The sequence below is a fragment of the Dipodomys merriami genome, unplaced genomic scaffold, assembly GCF_024711535.1.
Source record: "Dipodomys merriami isolate MVZ:Mamm:240054 unplaced genomic scaffold, mDipMer1.0.p SCAF_15, whole genome shotgun sequence".
Taxonomy (NCBI): Eukaryota; Metazoa; Chordata; class Mammalia; order Rodentia; family Heteromyidae; genus Dipodomys; species Dipodomys merriami.
This window is the reverse complement of record NW_027202826.1, coordinates 32,698,350-32,722,766: the sequence shown is the minus strand read 5'-3', so window position 1 is coordinate 32,722,766 and position 24,417 is coordinate 32,698,350. Positions and strand designations below refer to the sequence as shown.

Genomic DNA, 24,417 nt, shown 5'->3' with positions numbered 1-24,417 from the left:
TTTTTGTTTGTTTGTTTGGTTGGTCATGGGGCTTGAACTCTGGGGCTGGGCACTGTTTCTCAGCTCTTCAGCTCAATACAAGTACTCTACCACTTGAGCCACAGCACCACTTTGTTTTTCTGGTGATTAATTGGAGATACGAGTTTCACGGCTTTTCCTGCCCAGGCTGGCTTTGAAACCACAATCCTCAGATCTCAGCCTCCTGAGTAGCTGGGATTATAGGGGTGATCCACTGGTGCCCAGCACAGGCTTATTTTGTAAGTCAGATTCATAGTCTTAAAAAAATCATAGCAATAAGTTTTAGATACATGCTGTCATAAAACATGAGTTATTTTACATATCTGATTACAAGAGTTTATCATAGACTGGCAGGCAAACTAATTGCCCTTCCCATTAAAATTCTGCTGGTGTTGAATCTGAGAGTGAAGGTTGTCAAATTATTTCCTCGGCAGGGTAAATATGCAAATCTCATTCGAAATGCATGAATACCAAGCAACATCAAATATACTAGCTTCATAATACTGTTGGAAAATGATTGATATTTTAAAGAAGAGACAAAATTGCAGATTGCCTACTGCCTGATAGCAAAAATATGCTGTTAATATTTTTAGTGTGTAAAAGGGAATCTGCAAGATGAGATGAATTTTGGCTCAAATTTGGCTGAATATAAATAAGAGCCTTTTTCTTAGAGTGGTGACAGTATAGAAATCTCCCGTCATAAGTCTGTACCATATTTTTCTATTTAATCTGAATACATCATACAGGCACACGATGATTGCCCTGTCCTCAGCAGCTTGGCTCAGAGAGTACAATGACACAGCTGTCTTTCTTATACCCTTTCCTACTAGGATATGTTTTTCGTGTGCTTTTGGGCTTGAACTCAGGACCATGTACTGTTGCTTGGGGTTTTACTAATCATTAGTGCTCTACTGCTTGAGCAACTCCTCCACTTCTAGCTTTTTTCTGGTTAATTAGAAATAAACCACAGTCCTCAGATTTCAATCTCATGAGTAGCTAGGATTACAGGTGTGTGGCACCAGTCTTAGGACTTCATCAGGGAGTGTGAATATCATAGAAGGGTTCCTTGTGGGCAACATCCACCAGATGTGGAGAATCAGACAAGCCTACAGGTAGCAGCAGCCTGCTCAGGGTATAAACCTGGGTAACTAAACTAAGGGAGATGTGGAGATGTCATAATTGTGTGTGTGTGTATGTGTGTGTGTGTGTGTGTGTGTGTGTGTGTGTGTGTGTGTGTGTAAGAGAAAGAGAGAGAGAGAGGGCTTGAATTCAGGACCTGGGTGCTGTCTCTGAGTTTTTTGTTTGTTTGTTTGCTAGCCTTCTACCACTTGAGCAAGAGCTTCACTCCTGGAAGTTCATTATAGATAAGAATGTCATGGACTTTCCTACCTGGGCTGGCATCAAATCAGGATCTTCAGATCTTAGCCTCCTGAGTAGCTAGAATTATAGGCATGAGCTACCAGTACTGTAATTTTGTTGGAGAAGAAAAGATGGAAAGGAGAGTGACTACAGGAGCTCTGTACAACCTTCAAATATATTCACAAAGATTCCTCTCATGTAAAGCCAAGGTGAGCCCAGTCTGGCTTTGTGATGGTTTGTTGGGTCTTTGTCTGTCCCATGAAAGACGGACGGGGTCCGAGGAAAGGTAAGTGCAGCGCTTGCCCGTTCCCCAGCCTCCCTCAGCCCGGGAGACAATCAGACACAGCTGGGAGCCAAATCCAGCAGGTAGAAAACTCGTTTTATTAACAGAGCAGCCCTTTTTAAAGCCAAAAAGAGCGGGTAGCATGGCAGGGGAGGAAGAGGAACCAATCACTGTCAAGGTCACACCGTAACATGCACCTAAGCCTTCACGGGCTGGTTACGCACTGAACGTAAGGTGACTTGGGCTCTGCCCAATCTACTCCCTCTCAGCGCCATCTTTGCTGCCCATGTGCTCTGCAGTGGTTCAATGGGAGAACAGGTGTGCAAGTTGTGTGTGAATACTCCACTTACTTGGGGTAAAAGGTATTGGATCTGGCTTTGGTGGACAGTGATGAACTAACCTCTTCCTGTGAGTATGTCCCAGGCCCTTCCTGGAGAAAATTGCTTCCTAAAAGAAGATACTATGAGTTCCAAGTCTACCCTATTATCTTGACAGCTGGGAGCAATTCATCCAGATAGCCTTCTCCTCTACCACCCCTAGATTTGGCAAGGAGAATGATAAATCATTAGAAAATTGGAACTGGAGGGGTACAGAGATAATTATGGGCAAGTTCTCATTTAGGGAATAAAAGTGAAGAGAATTTAAAGACACACTCAATATGTGTGTGTGTGTACGTGCACGTGCCAGTTCTGAGACTTGAACTCATGGCCTGGGCACTGTTCCTTAGATTTTTTTACCCCTCAAGGCTAGTGCTCTATCACCTGAACCACAGCTCCACTTCTGGGTTTTTTTTCTGGTTAGAGATTAGAATTTCACAGAGTTTTCTGCCTGGCCTGGCTTTGAACCTTGATCCTCATATCTCAACCTCCTCAGTAGCTAGGATTATAGGCAGAGCTACCGGTGCCCAGAAAGACAGAATGGTATGTGGCTTATGTTAACAGGGAATATTTAGAACCTATGCTTCTTAAGTTTCCAACCGTATCAGAAACTCTTTCCACCACATTAGAAAATCAGAAGAAATTTTGAAGAGGAAAAATAACATTGGTAAATATAACTCAGGCTTCAGCACGATGTTGAAACTGGTACCTATTTTCTTCTTGTAAAAGCTCTTTTCACTTGACATACACACATAGAGGCAAACATGGAAACTATAGAATATGTAGGAAGCAGGTGCTGAGCATTGTATAATGAGTTGGGAATTCATCTCCCCAGTGAAAAATGACTCTACCACAGCTTCCAGTTTCTTGCTGATTAACTGGATTGCTATCCAAGTTGGCTTCACATTGCAATCTTGGATCTCAGCTTCTTGAGTAGGTAGGATTACAGGCATGAGCCACTGGTGCCTGGCCAAGAAATCTAATTCTTCACAATGGGCAGTACAAACCATGGGTCACCAGCTTACCCACACAGCATAGGAAGAGTTTATGACTATGGAGCTCACACAGAGCTATCAGCTAACTAGAAACAGATGTTCTTTAGATGTCAAGCCTTGCTATTGTTATTGAATAGTTATTATTGTCATTTAGTTAGTTCATCTGGGCCCACCCTCCCTCCCCACACAGGAAAGTGGGAGTTACACAAATACCATCAAGCTCACCAACACCTTGATCATATTTTTATATTGTTTCATAGGTTATAAAGAAAATGAATAGATAAAACATATTCTTTGAATTATTGTAAGAAATGCTTTAAAGTCTGTTGTTTCTATGGTGCCAATCGTCTTTTTAGGTGTTCAGATCCATCAAAAGAAAGCATATAGTCAGGTATTGTTGCACACGCCTATAATCCAAGCTACTCAAGAGGTGAGATCTGAGGATCTCAGTTCAAAGCCAGCCCAGGCAGGAAAGTCCAGGAGACTCTCATCTCCAATTAGTTACTCTACAAAACCAGAAGTAGAACTGTCATTTGAATGGTAGAGCACCAATCTTGAGCAAAAAAAAAAAAGCCAGAATCCAGACCCTGAATTCAAGCTCCATTACCTGCACCCAAAAAAGAGAAAAATGAAAAAAGAGAAAAAAGATATATCACTGAGCAGTACTCAGATTCTTTTCTTTCTTTCTTTCTTTCTTTGAAATTTGAGACTGCGACTGACTGGTGCTCTACCACCTGAGCCACCCCTCCAAACCCAGTGCTCAGCTTCTTTTTGCTACATGACATAGACTTCACTAAGTGTCAACTGTGCCAGTCACGTTGGCTCTTTCCATGGTTGTTTCTCCCCTACTAGAGACTAAATTAAAGAAATAGTGTTTGGCCCTAATTACAATCTGCCTCTTAATATTCTTCTTTTTTAGTAACAGATGGATTTAGTGTGTCTTCTGTGGTGCTGAAGATGTGCTAAACCAGGAACAGAAACTCAAAGCATTTTTCATGAAACTATTCTTAGTGATGAATTCTGGATTTCAAAGACTACCCACAGAGGAGGAGAACCCACATACCCACAGAGAAATTTTGCCCTTAGATTCCTCCTCTTTCCTTCCTTCCTCCTTTTCTTCTTGCTGGAAATCATAAATAGTCACCTGTTACTTCAGCAGCATATTCATCAATTTCACTTATTTCCCAAAGAACAGCATTTTGTAAGCATTGACTAACTTTTGGAGTCATTCTCTTTTTGAGATGGATGGAAGAAGAGGAAAACGTTCTATTGTTGGGGGGGATATTCTTATAATTATTAGTGATTACAAAAATTGTGCCAGTCCTGGGGCTTGAACTCAGAGCCTAGTCACTGTCCCTTAGCATTTTTTTTGCTTAATGCCACTGGTCTATGACTTGAACCACAGCTTCACTTCTAGCTTTTTGGTGATTAATTGGAGATAAGAGTCCCACAGATTTTTCTGCTGGGCCGGCTCCAAGTCTCCATCCTCAGATTTCAGCCTCCTGAATAGCTAGGATTACAGGTGTGAGCCACCAGTGCCTGGCCCTGTTAAGTGATTTTACATGATACTCTCAAGTAGAACAATTTCCTTTTCTCTATCAGTGAACGTTCTCACAGGATAGAACAATTCCCTTTTCTCTATCAGTGAATGTTCTCACAGGTTTTCTCATTCTCATTATATGATTTAGGGGTATAAAGAATGTAAATAAAGGGGATTCCATAGAAATCCAGTTTGTAGCTCCTAGAAATGAACATGGCTAGGGCTGGGAAGGTGGCTCAGTGATAGAGTGCTTGCCTTGCATGCCTGAGGCCCTGGGTTTGATTCCTCAGCACCACATAAGCAAAAAGAAAAAAAGCCAGAAGTGCCACTGTGGCTCAAGTGGTAGAGTGCTAGCCTTAAGCTGAAGAGCTGAGGGACAGCGCTCAGGCCCAGAGTTCAGGCCCCATGACCGGACCCCTACCCCCTCCAAAAAAAAAAAAAGAAAAAGAAAAAGAAATGAACATGGCTTTGAACTTGTTGATAAAAGACAAGCAAGGGGAAGAAGTAAGGCTGGCAGAGTGACATGAATGATGTGACTGGATACCAGTGAGCCATTACGTCACAAGGACTACACCTGCAATCCTACCTATGCAGGACCAGATCTGAGGTTAGCAGTTCAAAGCCAGGTTGGGAAGGAAAGTCCATGAGACCCTTATATCTAATAACTATCAAAAAGATGGAAGTGGAAATACGACTCAAGTGGTAAAGTATAGCCTTAAGCAAAACAAAACCAAAAAACAAACCTATGCATTTTCTTTTCATATTTTCCTATATTTATTGATTCTTGTGTCTGTTCTGGAGCTTGAACTCAGGGCCTGGGTGTCACACCCCTGAGCAGTTTTGCTCAAGTCTAGCACTCTACCACTTGAACCACAACTCTATTTCCAACCTTTTGGAAGTTTATTAGAGATAAGAGTATCATGGACTTTTTTTTTCATTTTATTTTATTTGTGAACATACTGTACAGAGGGGTTACAATTACATGGGCAGGATAATGCGTACAATTCTTATCAAGCATTGCAGCCTCCTCCTTTGTTTCCCCTTTACATCCCTTCCCAGCCTCCCCCCCTATCATGGACTTTTCTGCCCTGTCTAGCTTTGAACTATGACCTTCATATCTCAGCTTCCTGAGTAGCTAGGATTACAGACCTGAGCCACTGGTGCTCAGCCTTCCAAATATCTTTTGAGGGGCTATTGGTACCCATGTTTCAGGGTCCCAGATTCAAGAACATTTGTTTGGTCTCTGGCAAGGCTCTTCCTGCCCTCCTTCCCATGCTATCTCAGAAGCACGATGCCATCCGGATAGTTTCCATAATGAGACACTAGAATCTGTTCTCTTGCCAAGATGGCATAGAATGAAGAGTTCTACTGAGGGGAACACATGTCACACAGAGTGGAAATGTATAAATTTTAGGAACTCAGAAAAGAAGAATCACCCTGTTAAATTTATACAAGATGTTACAAAAAAGAAGAAAAAGGAAGAAAGAGAGAACATAACCAGCCTTTTTAGGGATGGAGGTGTGGCTCAGGTGGTAGAGAAGCAGCCAATAAGCAAAAGCAATCATCAGTGAGCCTGAATCCTGGTCTTGGAAAAAAAAAAAAGATTTTACTGTTTTCTTTTAGCCCTACAGACTGTGGCATTCTGGGGAGTGTTTAACAGTTGGGGCTGCTGGTCCTGATTTAGAGCAGTTGTTCGCTTCTATGGGTCCAACTGGGCCCTGGTCTGGTTCAAGCGACTGCATGCCATCACTGAACATAGCTGGGAAGAGATGTGCAGCAGCAAACAGCTGTAAGAGAAGGGCAGAGCTGTACATGATGTGTATGGATAAGGGTGAAATGTAGCAAAACAATCAGGAAGTGATGGAGTTCTGAGCATTTATTATCTTTGTTGCTAACTCTGGGCTTGAAATAATTTGCCAGTCTTGGTGAGTCATTTTGAGTTAGCTCCAGCCGAAAGAAACCTTTTTCTTTTTTAACTTGATTTGTCTCAGGCATTTTGTCATAGTGACAAAAAAATGATTGGCAGGCACATCAATAAACCAGATTTCTTTCCAAGTTTGGCCATATAAACCATGGGTGGTATTAGTGAAGCACACTAAGAGTCTCATCGTCTATTTCAATACTTTCCTTTTTCTTCTGTCTTCTTAAAAGAAACTGAATTCCAAATCTCTATTGGAAAACTTTGTCCAATATAACTTTTAAGATATGTTTGTTTATTTCTTTGAGTCTTTTGAGCCAGTCTTGCTATATAGCCCAGGCTGGCCTCAAACTTGTGATCTTTTTGCCTAGACCTTCTGAGTGCTGAGCTGAAAAGCAGTCTAAAACCACACCTGCCTGGAAATGGTGTTCTGTTCTTAAAGCTCGGCTTAAGGGCCTGTCCAGTGGAGAAAACTACAGCTTGTCTTCCTTTCTCCCTTCCTCCTTCCTTCCTTCCTTCCTTTCTTTCTTTCTTTCTTTCTTTCTTTCTTTCTTTCTTTCTTCCTTCCTTCCTTCCTTCCTTCCTTCCTTCCTTCCTTCCTTTCTTTCTTTCTTTCTTTCTTTCTTTCTTTCTTTCTTTCTTTCTTTCTTTCTTCCTTCCTTCCTTTTTTCCTTCCTTCCTTCCTTCCTTCCTTCCTTCCTTCCTTCTTTCCTTCCTTCCTTCCTTCTCTCCCTCCCTCCCTCTCTCCCTCCCTTTTCTTGCTCAAGGCTGGTGCTCTACCACTTGAGCCGTGGAACGTCTTGTAAGTGCACACCAGCTACTCTGGTGTGTCTCCACCTGGTGTGTCTCCTGCCCCTCCCCGCCCCGCTCTCCCCCTACATCGCCCCCCCCCCGCCCCTCCGCTTTAAGGCATCCTCAAAGCACGCAGTAGATTTTCACTCTCCATCTCACCTTTAATTCTTTTAAGTCTGAGCTTCAGCAGCCTCTAGCTTTTCCAAGAGGGGGAAAGTGATCAAATAAATGAATCAGGACTAATGAACGTTGGCCATGCAAACCCTGAACTCCTTGGCACAAAAGCCCTCCCTGACTCCCTGGGGGCTGTTTGGCTCTTCCGCGGCGTCCCCGCCCGTTGAAGTGCGCTCCTTGAAAACAAAATACCCCCCTCTCCAGTGCCTGGGCGCGCAGGGGAGGAGCTGAGCGAGGCGGAGCGCTCCGGTGCCAGCTCAGACACCACACCAACTCCTTGGCACATTTCCTCGGAGTCGGCAGAGCCCGCGATCGCGGTCGGTCGGTCCATCAGACCGATCTCAGGGCAGCACCCAGGCCGGCCGCGGGGGGCGAGCGCGGGCCGCGCCCTCGGGGGCCGCCACCCAGCTCGCGCCCAGGGCGCACGGCCACCAGCCCGCCCGCAGCATGGAATGGCAGCTCAACCTGCTGCTGTACCTGGCGCTCTTCTTCTTCCTGCTCTTCCTACTTTTCCTTCTGCTCTTTGTCGTCATCAAGCAGCTGAAGAACTCGGTGGCCAGCACCGCCGGGACGCTCCAGCCCGGACGCCTCTCGCTGCACCGCGAGCCTTGGGGTTTCAATCACGAGCAAGCAGTGTGAGCCTCGGGGTGATGGGATACCGTCCCGGCCAGATTTCAGGTTCCGGGATCCAAGGAGACACTGACAGGTGCGTCCCCAGGTGAGAGAGGACGAGGGAAGGAAGGAATAAGTTAGGAAGGAAGGAAGGAAGGGTGGATGGATGGGTGGATGGATGGGTGGATGGATTTTCCACTCGTCTCATCGTTGAGTCCTGGGGATGGTGACACACGTGGGTGTCAGGGATGGTGTGTGCACCCAACTGGCCTGGTGTCCTGCTCTTCACAGGAAGCCTGATCCTGGACAAGGAGATGGGGGTAAGACACCGTAGCCTTTGGCGCCACAGTGGTTTAAGGCTCCTGTAAATTATTCTTTCCAATCTGGAGGTAATTAAGGGTTGGGAAAGTATATCAGCCAATCCGGGAAGCTACTTTCCACACAAAATCGATGGTCAGCCTCACTGGCCAAGTTATTGAGATGGCACCAGGAGGGAACACCACCGGCTCCAGACATCGCAGAGTTTGCATGAAATAGCTCTGTGCTTCCTCTGAGAGACTGAAGATGGAGCCGTACCTGCTAAGCCCTGTAGAGAGGGGTCAGTGGCTCATGGGATAGGGCAATGGCTTCCTTCCTCTAATCCTCACTCTATATCCAGCCTGGGGGTGTAGGGTGGACTTGAACTCCAAGACAACAGAAAAGAAGCATTAGAATGAGAGCCAATGTCAGTGACTCACACCTGTAATCCTAGCTACCCAGGAGACTCAGATCTGAGGATTGAGGTTCAAAGCAAGCATGGGCAGGAAAGTCCCTAAAACTCTTATCCCCAATTAATTTCTCTCTCTCTCTCTCTCTCTCTCTCTCTCTCTCTCTCTCTCTCACACACACACACACACACACACTCTCTCTCTCTCTCACACACACACACACACACACACACACAGCCCAGAAATGGAAATGTGGTTCAAATTGTAGAGTGCTATCCTTGAGCAAAAAAGCTCAAGGACAATGCCTAAGCCTTGAATTCAAGCCTTAGGGCTGGCACAGAAAGAAAAGAAGAAAGAAGAAGAAAAGAAGGATGGATGGAAGGAAGAGAAAGAAAGAAAGAAAGAGAGAGAGAAAGAAAAGAAAGAAAGGAAGGAAGGAAGGAAGGGAGGAGAAGGAAGGAAGAAAGACAGGAAGAAAGACAGAAAAAGGAAAAGAAAGTAGAAGGAAAGAGAGAAAAAAAGGAAAATGCTGTAAGCCTGGCCTATTCGTGGGTCCTGTGTTGGCAAGGAGGGCAGAGAGTAGAGTGCCATTGAACAATGAAAAGCAAGCAGTGAAAGGAGCAGGTCAATGGGATAAAGGATGGGAGATTTTGCTAGAAGAGTGACAGCATGGAGAGCGCTGTCTGGAGGCAAGGCTGGGAGATAATTACATTCCTCAGATCCAGATGTTTTCCCCTAGATTTGAGCTGCTGGCCTTGGCTGGTGCACCCAGGACGGCAGCTGTAGTTACAGCCTGGGAAGCCTGCAAGAATCACACAAGGGAGTTGGCAGCCATTTGCAGATGGTGAGTTGGTGCCCCTAGTTATGGCTCACCTCTCATAGATTCAAGGAATTTTCCAGGAGGTGGCAAATGGGTATGAAGCCAAAGTGGTTTCTCAACTATATATATACATATAGTTACTGGAGTTTGAACTCAGGACCTCAGGCTCCTCAGCAGGCAGTCTACCACTTAAGCCACACTTCCAACCTCAAATGACTTGCTAATTCATTGCAAGAATCAGTGTCTACGTAGAGGACTGTGGAGATTCAAAGAGATGTATGAATGTCTGCAATTTAAACTGTTCTGCTCTTTTTTTTTCTTTCTTCTGGTCCTGGGGCTTGAACTCAGGGCTGGAGCACTATCTCTGAGGCTTTTTTGCTCAAGGCTAGTGCTCTACCACCTGAGCCACAGCTCTACTTCCAGCTCTTTTTGGGAGTTGTTGGAGATAGAGTCTCAAGGACTTCCCTGCCTAGGCTGGCTTTGAACTGCAATCCTCAGATCTCAGCCTCCTGAGTAGCTGGGATTACAGGCATGAGCCATCAGTGCTGGGCATCATTATGCTCTTGCAAAGTCATGTGGGGTTACTTGGAATGAATGTGTGATAACAGATATAATTTACCCTCCATAGGGAGGATTGGCTTTCATAGTGTTAGGGGAGGAACAAACAAAATGATGAGAAAATTAAAAATACCTATTCATGTTAGACCCAAACCATTGAAGTATTAAGTTTTGTTAAAGTCCATAATACAAAATTGAAGTAGAGGGCTGGGAAGGTGGCTCAGTGGTAGAGCGCTTGCCTTGCATGCATGAGGCCCTAGGTTCGATTTCTCAGCACCACATAAGCAAAAAGAAAAAAGCCGGAAGTGACGCTGTGGCTCAAGTGGTAGAGCGCTGGCCTTGAGCTGAAGAGCTGAGGGACAGCGCCCAGGCCCAGAGTTCAAGCCCCACAACCGGACCCCCCCCCCAAAAAAAAAAAGTGAAGTAGAAGACAATTGTTTTGATAATCTGAAAGAAAAGATAGTTTCACATAAGCCAAGTGCCAGTGACTCATGCCTATAATCCTAGCTACCCAAGAGGCTGAGATCTGAGGATCATGGTTCAAAGTCAGCCCAGGCAGGAAAGCCTGCGAGACTCCAACCCCCAACCAGAAAGCCAGAAGTAGAAGTGTGGCTCAAGGGATAGAGAGGACTAGCCTTGAGTAACAAAGCTCTGGGTCAGTGCCCAGGCCCTGAGTTCAAGCCCTAGGACCCGTATAAAACAAAACAAAACAAAAAACAGGACTAGGAATGTGGTTTAGTGTTAGCATGCTTGCCTAGCATGACGAGGCCATGGGTTTGATTCCTCAGTGCCACATAAGCAAAGTTAAAAAAAAAATCTTACTTAGGTGATCAAATATGGGGAATATTCAGCCTGAGACAATTAGATGATTGCCCGCATTTTCTCGTTCCCTTTGCCAAAACAGACCTGCTCATAAATGGTTTATTTAAACTACGATGTCCCTAGTGAATTCTTACCTTGGGATCATCTCTTTGTGGAAGTGATGGTGAGATTTGATTTGAATCCCTGGTTTGAATCCCCAAAATCAACTGCACTGAATGTGAGCTGTGCTTTGAACAAAGTCCCTTAATTGTGGAGTCTCTTCAGTGGTATTTAGTTATGGTATTTAGTATGGTTAATAGGAACATGAAAATCAATGTGGGAGTAATTAGTGAGAGATTATAGTTGTTTACAAGGACAGAAAACAATCATTTCACACTTTAGAAATAATCAGAATGCAAATGATTTTAAACACCTGCCTAGTTTCTCAGTTTTATAATCTCTTAATCTTCCCAGCAGTTCCATGGGTATCCAGAAGTTCAAACTGTCTGTGGCTCTCTTTAGCAGGAAACTCTCAACGGAGGGGGAGGGGGGGAATAATTGACTGACATCTCAATATTAAACCAATCCTGCTGTTTCTAAAGACTCCAGCTCCTAAGAAGAGAAGAGGAGCCTTCTACCTTGTGTCCTCTTTGACTCTTCTATAACTTGCTTGGGAAATAATGAGTTAAGCATTGCCTGTGGCTCATACCTGTAATCCCATCTACCCAGGAGGTTGAGATCTGATGGTTTGAAGCCAATCTGGGCAGGACAGTCTGAGACTTATCTTCAATTAACCTGCAAAAGGCTGGAAGTAGAGGTGGGGTTAAGTGGGAAGCTTTGAATTGAAAAGCTAAAGGACAGCAGCCAGACCCTGAACACTGGCATGCACACACACCACTATGTTTTTATTTACTCATCCCTAACCCCAAATAAATAATTCATTTCTCTTATCGAATTTGTGCTTAGCCTTATATTAATTGGTCCCCAAACCTGCTGCCTCCAGTCTCCTGCCTGCCCTGGCTTTGTTAGAGACTCTGGGTTTGAAATGTTTGGCATGTATGTATGAATTGCCTTTTCCTCTTCCTCCTCTTCCTCCTCTTCTTCCTCTTCTTCCTCTTCCTCCTCCTCCTCCTCCTCCTCTTCCTCCCTCCCCCTCCTCCCACCTCTTCCTCCTCCTCCTTTCCCTCCTCCTCCCCCTCCTCCTCCTTCTCCTCCTCTTCCTCCTCCTTGTCCTCTTCTTCTTCCTTATCCTCTTCCTCGTCTTCTTCTCCTCTCCTCCTCCTCCTCTCTGGTTCCTCCTTCTTGCCAGTCCTGGAGTTTGAACTCAGGTCCTGGGCACTGAGATGACCCTAAGCTTTTTGTGCTCTACAACTTGTGTCACAGCTCAACTTTCAGCTTTTTGCTGGTTATTTGGAGATAAGAGTCTCACAGTCTTCCCTGCCTGGGCTGGCTTTGAACCAGGATCCTCAGATTCCAGCCTCCTGAATAGCTAGGGTTTTAAGGCATGAGCCACTGGTGCCTGACTTCTTATTCATTTCCTCAATCCAGCGTAAGCTTGAGTGCCAGTTCAGAGCTTCTTCTAAATGCATGATTTTGGCTGTCTCCATAAACCTTAGCCTTGCTTGAATTCCCTGACACCCACAATTACCTAGGGGGCTCCACTGACCACACCCCAATCTCGATAGTTACTATGCTAATTCTTTTCAAGATACATATATAGACACAGATATGGATATGGCTAGTCATGGCTGGCTCTCTTCTATTTGAGTCACACCTCCAGCCTGGCTTCTTTTGTTTTTGTTTTCTGATTAACTGGAGAGTCTCCTGGACTGTTCTTCCTAGGCTGGCTTTGAACTTGCATCCTCTATATCACAGCCTCTTGAGCAGCTAGGATTACAAACTCAAATCCCAGGTGCCTGGGAACATACATTTATTTAATTATTTTGGATCAAGATCTTATTATATATGTCAGGTTGGTCTTGAACTTGCTATGTAGCCCAGGGTGATCTCTAAAAATATAGTCATAATCCTCCTGCCTCAGTGCTTACAAGTATGTATCACTATGCCTGTCCCAATTCTAGTTTTAAACATGACACAAATATAAATTTAACATTAAAGCATTTGAAAAGTTAGGAACATTTGAGAAACATGTTAATTCTATGCATAATTTCATTATAAGATATTTGTATATTCTCCCCCTCCCATGGTCTCATTATATGGTCTTAGCCTGCTTTGAACTCACAAACATTCTGCTGCAGCCTTCCAAGTGCTGATGTTTACGTGTACACATGACTATACCCATTTTTATTTTCTTTTCTTTAGGTTGAAAGAATTGAACCCAGGACCACCACCTGCTAGGAAAGACTTCTACCACTTGAGCTACATCCCTAGCTCTTTTACTTTTTGCTTTATTTTTGAGATTGGATCTTACTAATTTTCCTTCAGGAATGATTTCTTGTGATCTTCCTGCCTCCACCTCTTGAGTAGCTGTGATTACAGGCAGACATCACTACACACGGCTTTGGGTTTTTTTTCTGATCAAAAAAGACTTTGAGGGACTGGGAAGGTGGCTCAGTGGTAGAGCGCTTGCCTTGCATGCATGAGGCCCTGGGTTCGATTACTCAGCACCACATAAGCAAAAAGAAAAAAGCCAGAAGTGGTGCTGTGGCTCAAGTGGTAGAGCACTAGCCTTGAGCTGAAGAGCTGAGGGACAGCGCCCAGGCCAGAGTTCAGGTCCCACGACCGGACCCCCCCCCCCCCAAAAAAAAAAAAGACTTTGAGTAGCTCCAACAAGTGTTACAAAAGTAGAGTTGATGTAATCCTAGTCATTCAGGAGGCTGAGATCTGAGGATCATGATTCAAAGCCAGCCAGGGCAGAAAAGTCCGAGAGACTTTCATGTGCAATTAAACACAAGAAAACCAGAAGTGGAGCCATGGCTCAAAGTGGTAGAATGCTAGCCTTGAGTGAAAAAGCTCAGTGCCCATGCCCTAAATTCAAGCCTCATGATGGACCAAAACAAACAAACAAAAAAGTAGAGTTGATTTTTTTACATGATAAGGAAATGAGCCATAGTTAGAGAATGCAACCTTAGTATTTTATTTTAAATGGTCTTCATGATTGTTTCTAAATTTCAACTGTTCAAAATAATTCAAATCTTATTAGGATAATCTTGATGGGTCTGATTATTTCTGACCTGGTCAGCTCCATGGACCCACAGTTCTCTTTGCAAAGATTTAAAAATCGAATGACATCACACTCACACCTGCAGAATCTGAAACGTCTAACGCGCATTCCTGAGCCTGCATCTCAGTTTTAGGGCACAGCTGTAGATTCCGGGCTGGTGCCATCTGGCATGCTTGTGCAGAATAAGGGAGAGATTTACCCAGCATGCATCAGGCACAGCTTTTCTGGGTGTGACTGGGTGCCAGGATTTGTTTTTGGTTCACTTGCAGAGGAGGGAATTTGAAACTAGGTAACCAAAAAGTACGCAATACCCTATTTTTAAATTGAAATTCCATGTTCCCTATTTTGTCTATAGCTTCAAAATAAGTGAACCAGAATTAAATATTTAGTTCAACTTGTGTGTGTGTGTGTGTGTGTGTGTGTGTGTGTGTGTGTGTGTGTGTGTGTGTGTGTATGTGCTGGTGCTGAGGCTTGAACTCAGTGCTTAGGTGCTGTCTCTGAGCTTCTTGTGCTCAAGGCTAGCCCTCATCCACTTGAGCCACAGCCCCACTTCGGGCTTTTTGGTGATTCATTGGAGATAAGGGTCTCGACTTTCCCACCTGAGCTGGCTTTAAAATGTGATCCTCAGATCTCAGCCTCCTAAGTAGCTAGGATTACAGGTGGGGGCTGGGAAGGTCGCTCAGTGGTAGAGCGCTTTCCTTGCATGCCTGAGGCCCTGGTTTCGATTCCTCAGCACCGCATAAGCAAAAATGAAAAAAGCCGGAAGTGGCGTTATGGCTCAAGAGGTAGAGCGCTAGCCTTGAGCTGAAGAGCTGAGGGACAGTGCCCAGGCCCAGAGTTCAGACCCCACGACTGGACCCCCCCCCCCAAAAAAAAGGTAGGATTACAGGTGTGAGCCACAGTTACCTTGCAGTAACTAAAACTTTTGTATTCTGCTGAATCATTTAGGATAGTGAGAGACGTTTATTTTTTGTCACATGTAACAACCTAAGGACGTTTAGAAGACTAAAGATACTGGTGCTGCACATAAGATATTTCTCTAGGGGCTGGGGAGGTGGCTCAGTGGTAGAGTGCTTGCCTTGCATGCATGAGGCCCTGGGTTCGATTCTTCAGCACCACATAAGCAAAAAGAAAAAAGCTGGAAGTGGCACTGTGGCTCAAGTGGTAGGGCGCTAGCCTTGAGCTGAAGAGCTGAGGGACAGTGCCCAGGCCCAGAGTTCAGGCCCCACGACAGGACCCCCCCCCCCCAAAAAAAAAGATGTTTCTCTATAGTTTTGTGCTTAAATTTTTTTTCTTTGCAGCTAGTCTGAGGTACTTGTAATTACTTAAGCTAAATCCACAGTTGACACTCAAGGCTCAACCAGGTGGTGGCAGCTCACACCTGTACTCCTGGCTACTCAGCAGGCTGAGATCTGGAAGATGGCAATTCCAAGCCAACCCAGGCAGAAAAGTCCAAGAGACTCCATCTCCAATTAACCAACAAAAAGCTGCACTGGAGGGCTGGGAAGGTGGCTTAGTGGTAGAGTGCTGGCCTAGCATGCATGAAGCCCTGGATTTGATTCCTCAGTACCATGTAAAAAGATAAAGCCAGAAGTGGTGCTGTGGCTCAAACGGTAGAGTGCTAGCCTTGAACACAAAGAGGGACAGTGCCCAGGCCCTGAATTCAAGTCCCAGGATTGGCAAAAAAGCTGGACTGGAGGCTTGACTCATGTGGCAGAGTTCAAGCTGAGAGCAAGAAAGTTGAGTGTGCTTGAGGCCCTGAGTTCAAACCTTGGTACTGAAAACTCTAGGGTCATTAGATATCTGTGTCAGGTGAGTGTGTGTATGTGAGAGAGAGACACACACACACACATGCACAGAGAGAGAGAGAGAGAGAGAGAGAGAGAGAGAGAGAGAGAGAGAGAGAGAGAGAGAGAGAGAGAGAGGGACAAGGGAAAGCTAAGAATTGAGTTCCAAACTTTTTTTTTAGTGAAACAACTTGTCAGAGTTTCCACTAATTTCCACATTATCAAGACCAATGGTAAATCTTTTCCTTCTCCTTGTCCTTCTCCTCCTCTTTCTTTCTCCTCTGCTGAGAACTATGCTAGGTAAGAGTTTTAGTATTTTTGATTTTTTTGTGATGCTAGGGTTTGAACTAATGACCTCATGCCAGCTAGGAAGATACAATACTGTTGGACTCATGCCTCAGCCTTAGAGTTGTAGACATTTGGGGGGGGGGTCGTGGGGCTTGAACTCTGGGCTTGGGCGCTGTCCTTGAGCTCTTTTGCTCAAGGCCAGAGCTCTACCGCTTGAGCCAAAGCGCCACTTCCGAGTTGTAGACATTTTATGTAGCTTTTTTTTGGGTCTCAATCAGTGAAATGAATTTCCCAGTTCCCTATTTTTATCTGTTAAAAATAAAGGGTTATAGACTAAATAGTCATCTGATTACCCAAGGAGTGGCCCAAAAGGCAAACTGTATTTGAGAAGTAATCAGAATGTAATAGACACTCAGAAAAAGACTTCCTCATAGACTCAGCTAAAGAATGCGCTTTCTGTACAGGGTAGTGCATGCTAATTGGGAGGCTGAGGCAGGAGGCTCACTTGAGTCCAGGAATCCTGAGGTGTAGTGTGCAGTGTTGAAGGGGTCGCTTCATCAATGTGGTGACCTCCTGGGACTAGGAGATCTCCAGGAGGGTGAAACAGTCCAGGCCAGAAAAGAGCACTATCCTCCTCCTCCTCATTATTATTTTGCTTGTCCTGGGGCTTGGACTCGGCCTGTGCTCTGTCCCTGAGCTTCTTATGCTCAAGGCTAGTGCTCTGCCACTTGAGCCACAGCACCACTTCCAGCTTTTTCTGAGTAGTTTATTGGAGATAAGAGTCTCATGAACTTTCCTGCTCCAGCTGGCTTCGAACCACAATTCTCAGATCTCAGCCTCTTGAATAACTAGGACTGCAGGTATGAGCCACTAGTGTCTGCAGCTACTAAATTTAATAATGACGACGACGACAACAACAACAACAACAATAATAACAACTATATCTGCCATTTTGGGTCTTTATATACAGATAGTAAAGACATAGATGAGTTCAAATTAAAATCTTGGCATTGGTGGTTTTCAACTATAATCCTAGCTTCTCAGGAGGTTGAGATCTGCAGATCATAGTTGAAGTTAGCCAAGGCAGGAAAGTCTGTGAGATTCTTATCTCGAATTACACACACACATACACACACACACACACACACACACACACACACACACACACACACACACACAGTTGACTGAACCACAATCCTCATATCCCAACCCCCTGAGTAGCTAGGATTCTGATGTGAGTCACGAGTGCCTGGCTAGACAAGATTTTGTTTAACTTGCAGAAGGAAAGTTAAACTTTCTCACTGAGAGTGAAGATGGACCACTACCTTGGCAGTTGGGTAGGAAGTTACTAGGCTGTGGCTTACACATCAGACACCAGCTGGAGACAGGCAGATGCTCAGATCAGCAATTCACACATGCCAAACAGTCAGTGGCTATGACCATCTTTGCCTTTTTCTTTTGTAGGTTCCAAGACAGTCTACAGCAGCCTCAAAGAAGAAGGCAGCACCCACAAGATGGAGAAAGCAGGGCATGCCGATTCGATTCCCCTTCCTTTGAACTTACATCTTATTGGACAGAGCGATGTGACTGGCTGGCATTCTCTGTAGGATTTCCTGAGAAGTATAGTTAGTGTCTTTAGTCATTATCTAAGTGCTTTTGGTAAGAATGGTGGTGGTGGATCTTGTATGTCTATGTCCTGGTTACAAAATGCAATTGTGAAGGGACAAAATGTTCCATACAGATCAAAACTCCAGACAAGTGCCAGTGGCTCATGCCTGTCATCCTAGCTACTCAGGAAGCTGAGATCTGAGGATCCCATTTCAAAACCAGTCTAGGCAAGGAAGTCCATAAGACACATATTTCTAGTTAACCACCAAAAAGCCGGAAGTAGATCTGTGGCTCAAGTGGTAGAGCACCAGTCTTGAACAGGAAAAAAAAGATAAGAGATAGCACTCAGGTTCTGAGTTCAAGCCTCAAGACCTGAAAAAAAAAGCTGGACACTGGTGGCTCATACTTACAATCCTAACTACTCAAGAGGCTGAGATCTGAGAATCACAGTTCAAAGCCAGCTCAGGCAGGAAAGTCTGTGAGACTCTTACCTCCCATTCACCACTAGAAAACTGGAAGTGGAGCTGTGGTTCAGAGTGGTAGAGTGCTAGCCTTGAGTGCAAAAACTCAGGGACAGCACCCAGACTCTGAGTTCAAGCCCCACGATCAACTCCTTCCCCCAGCCTCCCCCAAAGTGGCAGCTTATCCTTTATTTTTTTTTTTTGTATAGGATCATCTCTGCAGAAGAACATTCCTTACTTCTGTCTCTGACTCCATCACAGAGCTGGGAATATTCTGGGAGAAGTGCCGCTTCAAGCTGCTTCTGCATGCAGCCTACATGCTGGCTAAGCAAAGGGAGAAGAAACACTTCCCACATTCAGTGCTGTCCAAAAGAACTTTCCGTGATGATGGAAATGTTCTATCTCTGCAGTGTCCAATATGGGAACCACTGGTCACGTGTGGCTAGTAAACACTCAGAACGTGCCCCGTGTGACTGAGGGAGCGCGACTGAAATTTCATTTCGCTCCAATTAAAATAGCCACATGGGGCAAGTGGTTACTGTACTGGACCAAACAGCCCACACCATTCTCTTCCTAGGTTTTAGGTTTATGTGTGTGTGTGTGTGTGTGTGTGTGTGTGTGTGTGTGTGTGTGTATGTGTGTGTGTATGTGTGTGTGTGTGTGTGTGTGTGTGTGAGAGAGAGAGAGAGAGATGGTCTTGGGGCTTGAACTCAGGACCTGGGCGCTGTCCCTGAGCTTTTTTGCTCAAGGCTAGCACTCTGCCACTTGAGCCACAGTGCCACTTCTGACATTTTGATAGTTTATTGGAGGTAAGAGTTTCATGGATTTTCCTGTCTGGCTGGCTTCCAACCACGATCCCCGATCTCACTATGAGTAGTAGTCTGTTTGTGTGTTTGTTTTTCTAAACACTTTTTGTGTAAGTACTGGAACTTGAACTTAGATCCTTGTGCTCTCCTTTGGCTTTTTCTCTCAAGGCTGATGCTCTGCCACTTGAGCCACAACTCCACTTCTGGCATTTTGCTGGTTAATTGGAGATACATAGTCTCATGGACTTTTCTGCTGGGTTGGCTATGAACTGCGATCCGTAGGCTTCGGCCTCCTGAGTAGTTAGGCTTACAGGCATGAGCCACCAGCAGCCTGTCTTTGTTATCTTTTAGAGCTAATGGCAGGATATACACCAGGCCCAGGCTTGGTGGGTCATTGCAGAGAATGCATCTGCATCTCCCAGAGGAAAACGAAAAATAATATGTGAGAACTCAATTCCAGATGTAGACTTGATATCTTGAATGGCCCACAGAACAAGACCAGATTATATATTGTACAGCTTTACTCAGATCTCAGCCTCCTGAGTAGCTAGGATGACAGGTGTTAGTACTGGTGCCTGGCTGTGTATTGTATTTTTCCATCACAAATTGGAGGATTTTCTGGGAATAAATCTTGGTAATGAAAGAATGTCCATGCTGCTCCATGGAATGCTATAGGCATCCCAGATTCCTGGTTGAGGTGACTGGAGATAATGGTCAGTTGCCCAAATCATTCTGTGTTCACTCCACCCCCCCTCCTTTGAGTCAGGCTCTTTATTGTTTCAATTCTGAAAAGTAACACATTGTAGTATGTGTTATCGTGTGACTGCTGAATGATTATTCTGTGTCCATTTTCCAAAATATTTATTGGGTTATATTTTTTAAAAAATACTATAAAATAAAAGTAATGGTATGGAACTCTATTGTTGTGTGTGTGTTTTGCTAATTATTATTACTCAAACTTTGTTAAGAATCAACTAGGAAGCCAGGTGCCAGTGGCTCCCACCTATAATCATAGCTACTCAGGATCTGAGGATCCTGGTTCGAAGCCAACCCAGGCAGCAAAGTCTGTGAGACTTTTATCGCCAATAAACAACTCAAAAAAGCCAGAAGTGGAATTTGTGGCTCAAGTGGTAGAGCACTAGCCTTGAACAAAAAAAAAAAAAGAAAGAAAAAGAGCTCTTCACCCAGGCCCTGAGTTCAAGCCCCAGTACTGGTACCAAAAAAAAATTAAATAATACAGTCTGATAGATTTGCAAGTTATAAACTTTAGCATCAATGGTCAATAAATATAGGATTTGTGGGTATGTGTCTTCATCTGTTGTGTTTGTGTGTCTGTGTGCCTTGTTGGGCTTGAACCAAGGGCCTGATTTTTTTGTTTGTTTGTTTAAGGCTGGTACTTCACCACTTAAGCCACACCATTGCTTCCATCTCTTTGCTGGTTAACTGAAGATAAATCTCACAGCTTTTCCTACCTGGATGATTTCAAGTGAGATCCTTAGATCTCAGCCTCCTAAGTAGCTAGGATAATAATCATGAACCACCAGTGCCCAGGTTACTACATTCTTTTTTTTCTTTTTTTTTATTGTGAAAATACTGTACAGAGGGATTACAATTACATGGGCAAGATAATGAGTACATTTTTTTAAATTGTGAAAATACTGTACAGAGGGGTTACAATTACATGGGCTAGATCATGAGTACATTTCTTATCAAGCATTGTAGCCTCCTCCTTTGTTTCCCCTTCCCATCCCATCCTCCCCTCCACCCCTCCATCCAACCCTCTCCCCCGCCACCAAAGTTGTAAAGTTCATTTTCAACATAACGACTTGTATGTCTCATTGTTGCAATGGGTCCACCTGTATCCCTATTTAAATGATTTGTTTTTTCCCTTCTCCTCCACAAATTATACCAACATCAAATACAGTGAAAGCAGGGGTTATACCATGGGGGAGGGACATACAAAGCAACAAAGAAATAATCTTAAAAATGTGTTAGAAGCAATCGCATGAAAGTAAAAAACATTTGAATACATATCTTAGGGTTCATTTCCCTAACATCAACTTATCTGACCTTTTCTGCTAGATTCAGACATATACTAGTTATTGCAAATAAGGGAAACCATGGGACCTATGTTTCTTTGGGCTTGGCTTACTTCACTTAATATAATTTTTTTCCAAGCCATTCCATTTCCTAACAAATGGGGTAATGTCATTCTTTCTGATGGAGGCATAGAATTCCATTGTGTATATATACCACATTTTCTTGATCCATTCATCTACTGAGGGGCATCTGGGTTGGTTCCATATCTTAGCTATGGTAAATAATGCTGCAATAAACATAGTTGTGCTGGTAGCTTTAGTGTGGTCTTGTTTGTGAACATTTGGGTAAATGCCCAAAAGTGGGATTGCTGGGTCATAGGGGAGCTCTATGTGGAGTCTTTTGAGGAACCTCCATACTACTTTCCAAAGTGGTTGATCAAGTTTACACTCCCAACAACAATGCAGTAAGGTTCCCTTCTGTCCACATCCCCTCCAGCATCTGTTGTTATTAGAGTTCTTGATTATAGCCATTCTAGCTGGGGTGAGGTGATATCTCAATGTTGTTTTGATTTGCATTTCTTTTATGGCTAGGGAGGTTGAGCATTTCTTCACATGTCTATTGGACATCCTTCTTTCCTCTTCAGAGAAGTTTCTCTTTAAGTCTTTATCCCACTTATTTATTGGGCAGCTGTTTCTTTGAAGATTTGTTGTTGGGGGATTTAATTTTTTGAGTTCCAGGTATATTTTAGATATGAGACCCTTGTCTGTTGTCTGGCTAGTGAAGATCTTCTCCCAATCCGTGGGCTTTCTATTGATCTTGCTAGCTATGTCCTTTGCCATGCAGAAGCTCTGCAATTTCACGCAATCCCATTTGTCCAACCTTTCTTTGATTTGTTGTGTTTCTAGGTCTCTATTAAGAAAATTTCGGCCTCTACAGTATTTTTGATATATAAAAAGTTCATCAACTTAGGAAAATTATATCTATCAAATAATTACTAAAAATAACACACATTAATGTCAACAATAACTTTGATTTATTTTATATATAAGTAATATCTAATGTTTCTAATATAATTTTCTGTTATGGCTATGAAATGGCAAACAGTAACTAATTATAATCATATTTTTGTTTTCTTTACTATTAAAGAATCATTTCTGAAATATAAAAAATTCAATAAGTAAAAATTATGCTTTATGTAAGATTTTCCTTTTAAGGGGTAGGTCAATAAGCCAACAATTCCTCCCTTCTGTTCAAAGTGGGTACACTTAATCAACACACTGTTAGTAACTAAACGTTACATAGTTTAAGTTAAGACTCATCCTTTGCAGTATATAGCTCCATACTTTTAAATAAAGATATTATGGCATACATCCACTATTTCTAAATCATATAGTGTAGTTTAACTGCCCTAAAAAATAGGCATCCCATTGTTACCTCTCCTCTCCTTCCCATCTCAGACAAGCACTAACCAGTGTGTTTTACCTCTTGTGGCATGCCTCTCAGCCAGAATCCCACCCAGTCTGCAGAGTTTTCAGGCTGGAGTATTTTCCTTAGCAGCATTCACATTTTCTCCTGGGCTTCCTGGGAGTGTAAGCTCTTTTCTTTTTACCTCTACCACTGTTGGGATGAACCACAATTGTTACCCACTCTCCTATGAGGTGCTTTTGAGTTGTAGCAATTGTGAATAAAGCTTCTACGAAGTTATTAAAGCATACAGCAGATGCACAAGGAGCGCTCATTGTGACATTTGTACCCTTGTATATGTAAGGTCCGCTCCTGGCTGGCCAGCAGACTCCACCCTCCTCACAGCAAAGTCTCCACCCAGTACCTGCGTTACCTAGGCAACTGGGATACCTGGAAGAGGTCACATCTGAATTTGATGTGGCCACACCTTTCCCCGCCCATACCCTACATAAGGCCTAGCCCAGGCCCAGACGCCCCCTCTTTTTCTCTCTCTGTTCGTTTCTAGCTCTTGCTGCTCTTTTCTTGCTCTCTTGCTCTCTCTCTTTCCCAGCCACGTGGAGTGCCAACCTTGCTGGTCCCAGCAGGTCTACCCCTTACCTGAATACCACGTGAGTGCTACTGTTCTTACCCCTCTCTCTCTGCTCTTTTCTCTCTCTTTCCTCTCTTCCCAGCTCTCTCTCATTCCCAGGCCTTTCCCAGCCTCGTGGAGTGCCACCCTTGCCTGGTCCAAGCAGGTCTACTGAATAAACCTACCCCTTATCTGAATACCACGTGCGTGCTGGTGCCGTTCTTACTCGGTTACCTCTTTTTAAAAACCTAACATAAATGGTGCCGTGACTCGGATAAAAGCTTAAAGTCAGGATAGCTGGGATTTCTCTGTTTTTTTTCCCTCGTTTTTCTTTTCTTTTTTTTTTTTTTGTTCTTCCCTTTTTGCTCTGAGGAATACCCGCAGTTCTGACGGCCTTTTGCGAACCAGTCTGTCTGTGGCGGAATCAATGCATCGATACCATTGCTGCCTTCACATCCACGTTCACACCACTTTTCTACTCTGGTGAGTGAAACTACTCTACGGCTCTCTGTCACTCAGTCTCTGTCCAGACGTGGCGCTACACCAGAGAGCTCCTACGGCCTTTAGCTGAAAGGCGGGTCACCTCTGAAGCCGAGGACGCTTGGCTTTGGGGGCTTGGCCATTTCTCTCTAGAGGGCTCTGGGGGAAGTCGGGACACCGCTTCTGCCTGGTCAGCTCTCCTTCACTCACCAGACTGACTCTCCTACTCATTTAATGGGGTGCTACGCCTGAGCAGTGAAACCCCTTTGAAATGTCTCCTGTGCTCCCTGGAAAGCCAGAGAGCCTCATTTTTATGCCATTCTCAGAAGTACACAGTTTTTGCTACTGCAATGGTAAATGATCAGAAGTCCGTTTACTTTCGGGCTGTCTTTGCTCTCTCTCTGCCATTCATGGGCAACTTTCTACCCTTTTTTTCTACAACTTTTTGGCTTGTGCCCTGAAGAGTACGATGCAGGCTGGGTCCCGGGGACCCCCCTCTAGGTTTCCTCTCAAAGCCTAGCCAATGTAGGCTTGGTCTATTTGTTCAGGGTTTCTTAGCATTCTTTCAGAGATTCGCCATCTTGAATTCGCCATCTTGGCCACGTGGTGGGTTAAGGGTTTGGCCCCAGCTGATCCTTAACCTTCCACTAAGTTTACTACTCCATCTATTCTAAGGTGCCTTGCTAACAAGTTGCTCTTTTCACAGGCCCTGGTAACTGAGGCCCAACCATCTGATGTGCTTTGTTAGCAAAGATGTCTAAACATTGTCGAAATTTT

The 24,417-nt window shown here is 44.2% G+C and overlaps 1 protein-coding gene across 3 annotated transcripts; it reads left to right on the top strand.

Moving 5' to 3' along the window:
• Positions 1–7,714: 7,714 nt before the first annotated feature.
• On the top strand, positions 7,715–19,684 carry LOC138826806 (uncharacterized). Of its 3 annotated transcripts, none has more exons than XR_011371862.1 (4): positions 7,715–8,162; positions 9,515–9,619; positions 17,678–17,838; positions 18,492–19,684. XR_011371862.1 is itself a non-coding variant. In XM_070022055.1 (4 exons), the coding sequence occupies exons 1-4, from the start codon at positions 8,107–8,109 to the stop codon at positions 18,530–18,532; spliced, it is 375 nt and encodes a 124-aa protein (XP_069878156.1). In that variant the 5' UTR covers positions 8,092–8,106; the 3' UTR covers positions 18,533–19,684. The 3 variants fall into 3 exon arrangements, 1 of the variants encoding a protein (XP_069878156.1); XR_011371861.1 differs by having other exon boundaries at positions 7,715–8,174; XM_070022055.1 differs by having other exon boundaries at positions 8,092–8,174.
• The last annotated feature ends 4,733 nt before the right edge of the window (positions 19,685–24,417 follow it).